Source organism: Gossypium raimondii, chromosome 12, assembly GCF_025698545.1.
Source record: "Gossypium raimondii isolate GPD5lz chromosome 12, ASM2569854v1, whole genome shotgun sequence".
NCBI lineage: Eukaryota > Viridiplantae > Streptophyta > Magnoliopsida > Malvales > Malvaceae > Gossypium > Gossypium raimondii.
Genome location: NC_068576.1, coordinates 52289172 through 52297586, shown reverse-complemented (window position 1 = coordinate 52297586; position 8415 = coordinate 52289172). Strand labels below are relative to the sequence as shown.

Genomic DNA, 8415 nt, shown 5'->3' with positions numbered 1-8415 from the left:
CTAGGGTTTTGTTTTGAAGATTGAGCTTTGAAATTTGAGAAAAAAAGGGAACTGAATCTAAAAGCTTTCTTGTTAGGAATTGTATGATTGCAAACTGGGTGTTATGGAATAATCTCTAAAGTTTAAATTTGAGTTAGAGTTCATCATTTTATTTTATATCAAACAATTATCGGTCATGATTTTACTTTTAATCCTTGTTGGAATATTTTCAAAATATATTTAGAGTTTCAATAGTTGCAAATGAAAAGTTATAAATAACCGGAAGTTATATCACTTGGTTTTAACCAAAAGTTATCACATTTCATAGTGATGAATTATGTCTCTTAAATTCAAAAATTATATCACTTTATTATTAACAATCTAATCATGATTATTCAAGAATACATCTATTGAATAATCATGTTTATTGTTAAAAGATGTGACTATCTATTTAAATAGTTGTGTTCTTATGAAAAAACACGAAAGCTCTTGTAAATAGGAGCCAAATTTTATCTGTCCGACACATCAGAAAAACACATCAAAAGTTTCTTTCTATTCTCCCACTATATTTTATATTCTTAAATTATTTTATAAAGAATTACTGCAGAATGTTTTTATAGGAATTAATATCTTTGCTATGCTCCGCTCAACGCTCAGTGAACTGTTTTCGTCAGTGCAAAATATAGATAATCATTAGGCTTCATTGTATTTTCAATGTTCATTTGCTAGCAATTTTTTTACGCACCACAATATAGGTAGAAATGAATAGAACCTAAAGAAATAACATTGATACACACTTTAAAACCTTCGTTAACTTCTTATAAATTTATTTTTATCCCGGTATAACATCAATCCTATTTCAAGAAAAGCAGTTAAATCTTGGAAATCCGGTGGACACTTCCAAGTGGAGGAATCTCGTAGGTTTGCCTCCACAACAAAAAAAAATCCTTGTAGATCTTGGCATACACACGCATATATCCAGTTTGTGTCCCATTGTGACACGTGTGACTCGTAGAGGAGCAAGGGCAGCTCAATCTCAGCATGAATTTTTCTTTAGCAGCACCTGCTTTTAAAATCACTATCAAGACGATGAAGATTCATTAATTCCTGTTGTTACTATTCATAGCTTTGTTTTGTATACTCTGCATAAGTGTCCTTTTAACTGATAATGATTCTCTGGGATAAGTTTGGTCGGAGATGGTGGTAATTTAATAATGGTGTCTTTGCATTTTAATCCAATTTTAATAAACATTGGTAATAAATTTAATTATACCAAAAGATGAGTATAATGCATGGAGGTTTTGTGTGTAAGATTTAATGCAATTAAGTTAATTCCCACAAATTTGAGATGGGAATATGGTAAAGGAGGAGGATAAAAATACAGTCTATAGCTACATATGAATTTAGCAGAAGATGAAACCGTAAGAAGGTTGGCAAATGATATATTAGATATGCTTAAAATATTAATTAACTACTTCATTATCCATCTGATCAGTTTGAATCTGGAGCCAATTGTCACAACCGTGCACTTTACAACAAGGATAGCTAGCTGCGTCATCAAGCATGATGTACGGACAATGAATGATTTAAACCTAAATTCCTTTGACTTCTGCAAATCTCACTTTTGTACGTCTAAATGTTACCATTTTTTGGTTCAATCATTTAATATATATGATCCAAAGACGAATTCGATAAATTCAATCCTTCAACAATAAAAATCTCAATAAACAATTCCTTTTTTAAACAAATAAATTTAATCCACTCTTCCAAAAATCTCCTATAAATTGATGAACCCATCATATCCTATTTTTCAAAGGATATCAACAATATAATCTCAAAAAAAGAAAAACCCCAAAAACGCTTCACACCATCTTGACAGGCTAATTACTATTTCTCTGCACCAAACATTAGAAAAACTAATACAATAACAAAGTAAAAAAATTATCAACTAAAAACAATACATAAACAAGTCAAAACAATCCAAACAACACACACACACACACACACATATAGCTTCTTTCTTCCCCTGTTTTATTTTTTTCCATTTCCTTTTGTTTGGGAGATTTTAGCTGCTGCAGTCCCTGCTGATCATGTGTTGACTGTAGAAAGAAAAGGGATTGAATGGACTTTTCAGTCTGTTTCAGAGCAGAGTGAACGACCATTGAATTAGTATATAGAGTAACATGAATGAGAAAAAGGAATATTTTACAAACCGTAATTGCATTGCATATTCCTGCACACATGATCGATAGTCATCGTCTAATTTCCACCTGCTAATTTCTACCTAAAAGGTGATTACATAATACAACCTTCCACAATATTCACCACAGTCCATAAGTATTATATATATGTATATATACACAGTTTCATGATAAACTTGAATGTCGTCATTGACTTTATCACACATCAAACATCAATCTTTTGTTTCAGTGGGACATAAACTTTATACACTACTGCTGTATCTGCTGCTGCTGCAAACTGTGAATGTTGTATTGAGGAATCAAGTTCAATTATTCCCAAGAATGGTGGGTGCAAAACTGCAAATGCAAAACTTAATTGCTTGTATGTATGGGGGATGCTTGTCGCATATTTTCAAAGTTTCTGATGTGGAAATTCCAAAAGATTAGGTCAATGCCTATCCTTACATAGTTTTCAAAATGGGTAGACTTTTTTTTCTTTGCATGCTTCTATAACATGATGAACCCCCTCGAGTATGGAGTCTTGGGTTTATAAAAAGCTGGTTGTTGTTCTGTAAGGGAGAGATTAAAGGGTAGAGTTGTCAGTCTGAATACAGTAGTACACCAAAGGACAACTAGGTATTTTTCATTGAAGCTAAGGGTCACCAATTTGTTCTCCATCAAACTTTATAAAAAAAAAGAATCTGTCAAATATCAAATATCTCTCTTTCTCTCTCTTCAAAATGCATATTTAAACCCTGGCCTCATGGTTCAAGCTTCTCATGGAAAGCCACAAAACAATAAACTTGTTTCACAAACATGGCAACCATTCAATCCAAAGACAACAAAACTATCTTCTTCAACTATTTCAAGTCTCTTTCCCAAACCCCTCATAGGCTTAGAAAGAGAATGCTAGCAACATGGACCCCAGACCAAGAGCTTAATCAAGTAAGGCTAAGGTCTGGTGCTGATATGAAGAGGAAACTTAAATGGTATGATTTAGTAGCTCTTGGTGTAGGTGGAATGCTTGGTGTTGGCGTTTTCGTCACCACTGGACCCGTAGCCCGTAATCACTCTGGTCCATCAGTCTTCATATCCTACATCATTGCCGGAATATCAGCACTTCTTTCTTCTTTGTGTTACACTGAATTTTCAGTCCAGATTCCTGTTGCTGGTGGTGCCTTCAGTTACCTGAGAGTGACTTTTGGTATGTATTCATTACATTTTCTGTAACTCTTCTTTTCCTCCATTTCTTGATTCAAATGATTATAATATAGCAATATATATAAATCATCTTCTCCAATATCCCTTTCATAGGAGAATTTGTGGGCTATTTTGCTGGAGCAAACATACTAATGGAGTATGTATTATCAAACGCCGCCGTGGCCAGAAGTTTTACAGAGTATTTATGCTCAGCCTTTGGGATAAGTGATCCCAATTCCTGGAGAGTGGAAGTTCCTGGATTGCTACAAGGCTATAACAAGTTGGATTTCTCAGCCGTTGCTCTTGTTCTTATTCTCACTTTCTGCTTATGCCATAGGTTTGATTTCTCACTTCAAAATTCTTAAATAATATTGTTTTGCTACTATTTCTGTTAACCTGTTTATTAGTGCCCTGTATCTATGCTCATGAACAAGTTTTCTAATTTATTATTTGTTGTTTAGTCTTTTTTTTTTTTTTTATTATGATCAAGCCAACAATTACTACACCCTTTTAATTATTTTATTCATTGTTGTTAGTGGATTTTGAAAGTGATGGATGTTTCTATCTTTGGGTTTGCAGTACAAAGGAAAGCTCAATCTTGAACCTAATTATGACAGCCTTTCATATTGTGTTCTTTGGATTCATCATAATCATGGGTTTCTGCAATGGAAGTGTGGAAAACTTGGTGAAGCCAACGGGGCTAACTCCTAACGGTATTAGAGGGGTTCTTGATGGAGCAGCTATAGTTTACTTCAGCTACATAGGCTATGACTCAGTCTCAACCTTGGCTGAAGAGATCCAAAACCCTCCGGTAACCCTTCCGGTGGGGATCATCGGTTCGGTTTTTATTGTCTCCGGACTTTACTGCCTCATGGCGTTGGCCTTGTGCGTGATGGTTCCTTACAATCAGGTCAATCATCCCAAACTTGATCAAATCCTGAAGTATAGAAACACAATATTGATATATAATTAGACATTCTTACATTGTTTTTCACATCATGTATAGATAGCTGAAAAGGCATCATATTCAATGGCTTTCCAAAGAATTGGTTGGAAGTGGGCAGGGAATATAGTTGGGGCAGGAGCAAGCTTGGGGATAGTGGCTTCTCTTTTGGTCGCCATGTTAGGCCAAGCCAGGTACCTGTGTGTTATAGGAAGGGCCAGGCTGGTGCCATCCTGGTTATCTAAGGTGCATCCTTCAACAGGCACCCCATTGAATGCCACACTCTTTTTGGGTATGTGAATTTTTTTCTTAACCTTGTATTGTATGTTATACTTCTAACTCCTTAACACTTAAAAAGAGAAAAGAAAAGGAAAAAAAAACATTAAATGGGAACAATAAAGTCTAATGGAGAAGTGCTTGACAACTGCTAAGTTTATGTTTAAATTTCTTCTTTATATCCTAACCCTCCCCTCTCTTAATTACCACTTCCCTTTTTTATTTTGTTTTTTTCCTCTCTTTTTCTCTTTGGGTTGGTGTGGTATTTGATGAGAGGGTTATTCACCATAAATTCTTGATTAATTTGATGTCACTTTCAATCACGATTAGAGCTATAACTTTACAATGGATAAAATAACAACAATGGCAGACATTCCTGATTGCACAGCAACACCATGTTCTTCAGTGCAATTCTTTATGGACATCAATCAAATATCATTGTGATTGTAAGCCATAATAAGGGAGAATTTTAATCCGTGTCCATGATGCAGGGCTTTGCACAGCATCAATAGCACTCTTCACTGACTTGGACATAGTGATTGAAATCATCTCTATCGGCACACTGTTGGTGTTCTACCTGGTGGCCAATGCTCTTATCTACCGAAAATATGTGCTAACAAGCAAAAATCCACCTTTCCCCACACTCTCCTTCCTCTTCCTCATTACATCTTGTGCAATAGGCTTCTCGATATCATGGAAACTCGAGCAGCAATGGTGGGGTTTGCCTCTTTTCGGCGGGATAATTATGGTCGTTACAGCCTTCTTCCAGTACACGGTGCCTTGCCTAGGGCCGCCAAGCGAGTGGTCAGTGCCATTCATGCCTTGGCCGGCTGCTGTATCCATTTTCCTTAATGTCTTCCTTATGACCACACTGAAGATGCTCTCATTCCAAAGGTTTGCGATATGGGGACTTTTGATAACTTTGTTCTATGTATTATATGGAGTTCATTCAACGTTTGAAGCAGAAGAGATGGGGATGAAAATGGCTGTTAATGAAGTGCCAAACCCATCTATCCAACTAACAAAGCTAGAGGTTTAACAATTTATGTTCATTTAAAATTTGAAAAATCACGCTGTTCCTCTCATTTCCTTCCAATTTTCTATTGTCTAAGCCTTTTTTTTTCTTTTTGGTTTTTATCTGAAATTCAGTTAGCTAGATTAACAATTCCATAAAACTCTTTAAGCTAAGCCAAGTCTATAAGATATCCCCCTTTGAAAGAAACTCATAAATTAAGCATGATTCTGATTACCAAAAGATAATAGCAATATGACAAAAAGCATGGAAAAAACATGAACTTTTAGGAGTGGCATTGCCAAGGTTGATTGAGATTAGGCTTAGGAGTTAGGACATACACTATAGAGTAATAAAGAATGCAATATTTGAACCTCTTTGGAAAAGTATAAGCCTAGCGGCCAAATTTATTTATTTATTCTTTTGTCATTAAATGACAAGCTCATCCAAAATGAGTACACTGTCAGCTTATCTACAAAACTTTCCTTTTTATAATAAAGGTGTCATTATCCCACTGAATGTAGCCAAAAGCTTTAAAAGGATAAAAGATGCAATGTCATGAATGTTAGAATCATCACGAAAGAAACCTTTTTGAGTGCTGCCCTTTTTAGATGAAACGAAATACAGGGCAGGCACAAATACAGATTTATGATGTACAGAAATCCAATCATGACTAGAACTAAGAAAAATGAACTGCATTTGGAAAATTCTAAAATTCAACCATGTTCTTTGATGTCATAAAGGATTGAAAGCCACATTCACAGAGCATAGATCAAGAATATATATATATACTGGCAAATAATGAGAGGCAATCAATCTAAGTTGCACTTTAATTTTGAATTAGAAGGAAGAGAATCAATCTAAGTTTGCATTGTTTCTAAGAACATTTAGCCAATTTAAAATGCAAGTAAACTAAATTAATAGGTGAAACAATATCTACCTTTCTTTCTTAATGAAAGCATCTTCTTGCCATTCTTCAACCCCATTTCCGTTCATGTTTGAGAACATTAAGGATGGTTTCTTTTTCTTTTTCTTCTTTTCCGACAACGCACTGGAAAACGCATCCACGATCTTTTGTTGTGATTCGAGTATCATCTCGTTATGCTTCATCTCCATCTCCATTCTCATCTTCTCAATCTCCTTCACCATTTCCATCTTCATCTTCTCCATCCTCACAAACCCTTCAGCCAGCAACTTAATTGAGGAAACCATCTCATCAACTGGATCCACACCCCTCTTGACTCCAGCACCAGCATTCTTTCTCTCAAGCCCTGGCCTTGAACAAGAAGCATCTCCATTTAAACCCCTACAGTCACCACCTGGTTCAAAGTTCATATCAACTCTACCACGTTTCTTTTGATGAATACCTTGGGGCACTGAATCCCATGCACCTGAATCTCTAGCTCGAAACCCCATTTCTTCATCAATGCTATACTCTTTTGAATCATTATCATAATCATAATTTAGATTAGGGCAACCATAATTCTTTGATTTGAATCCGACGTTCAAAAAACTCCTATCGCCTAAGGTCTTAAGAGGAAACTCTCCAAGACTATCAACATCCTGACCAAAACTATGATCAAAATCAACCATAGAACCATACCCATCGCCAATTCTACCGTCACTCTTGAATTTTTTAATTCCTTTGGCCACAAAACCCCCATTTTCCTGCCATTTGTGATCAAAATTAAAACTTGAATTATGCCCACCTCTAAATTCATGATCAAAACCTAGATTAGACCCAGAATTCCCATCAATATTTTCACGCTTGTTCGATTTCAAGCAAAAGTCGCCGAATACAGTGACTTTATGATCAATAGAATGATCTTGATCATCAGATCCAGCAACGGAGGTGGATGCAAAATTCATAGAATCAAGCAGAGGATACAAGTCCCAAGAAGAAGAGAACTTGCCCAAATTTTTAAGGCTCCGTTGCTTCTCGGCACGGTAACGCTTCCTCAGCTTCTCGATCTTATGCCGGCACTGAACGGATGATTTCACGGTTCCAGGATCAGAAGCGGAGGATACGACGTCCGACACGGCGTCCCAATCCGATGCTTTCAGATTCCCACGTCGAAGAGCGAACCATTTCTCCTTGTAAGCGTCGATCAACGCCAGGGTTTCGTCTTTAGTCCAGCACGGGGGAGGAACCCGCCGTGCAGCGGTGGCGGAGGAGGGTTGGGGAAGAGGAGGAGAAGTTGTAGTCGACATAAGGAGAAAGAAGGCGGTGGTGGTGGGTGTAGGATAAGGAAAAAAGAAGGGAGCATTTGTTTCAGGATGGATTAAACAGAAGCAAAAATTGGGGGGGGGGGTAATATGAAAGCGATTAAAGAGGCGGTTGGTTGGGCAAATGGGGTTGCCTGATGAGTGAGAGGCGGCTATCGTGCGGGAGGGGGATGGTGTGGGGTGGAGTGTGTCACGCGACAGCGAAACACGTAAGGTCTTTTTTTTTTTTTTTTTGTAAGTGTGGGAAATGCAAGAGTCCGGCACTAAACACGCATATGAAGTAGTTAATGTCAACTAATCGAGGTGCTGAGGCTGAGACTGAGCCCACTTTCTCTGTCAAAGTGGGGGAGGGGGTCGCGTTGGACTGATGGTGGTTGCGCTGCTGCCATGAAAACGAAAGGTGTTGGCCACTTGCTTGGTCGGATGTCGGAAGTGGTCTGAATCTTTTGGGCTTCTTTAGTGGATTAAAAGTTGAACTTAATTTGGGCTTTAAAAACATCATTCAAATGAGTTTCTGTTATGTTGAAGCAGATAAAGTGAAACGTCTTCGTTTTGTGGTACTAGCATTTGTTACTGGATTGTTTGTGTTGTCCAAGACC

General features: G+C 37.0%; 2 protein-coding genes across 2 annotated transcripts; one reads left to right on the top strand and one right to left on the bottom strand.

Annotated features, from left to right (window-relative positions):
• The first annotated feature begins 2650 nt into the window (after positions 1–2650).
• Positions 2651–5663, top strand: LOC105765056 (cationic amino acid transporter 6, chloroplastic). The gene is made up of 5 exons (XM_012583956.2): positions 2651–3363; positions 3474–3696; positions 3939–4269; positions 4366–4594; positions 5070–5663. Exons 1-5 carry the CDS (start codon positions 2976–2978, stop codon positions 5615–5617), a joined length of 1719 nt encoding a protein of 572 aa, XP_012439410.1. The 5' UTR covers positions 2651–2975; the 3' UTR covers positions 5618–5663.
• A 745-nt stretch (positions 5664–6408) lies between these two features.
• Positions 6409–8059, bottom strand: LOC105765057 (protein FIP2). The gene has a single exon (XM_012583957.2). The coding sequence runs from the start codon at positions 7799–7801 to the stop codon at positions 6527–6529; it is 1275 nt and encodes a 424-aa protein (XP_012439411.1). The 5' UTR covers positions 7802–8059; the 3' UTR covers positions 6409–6526.
• Between the last annotated feature and the right edge of the window lie 356 nt (positions 8060–8415).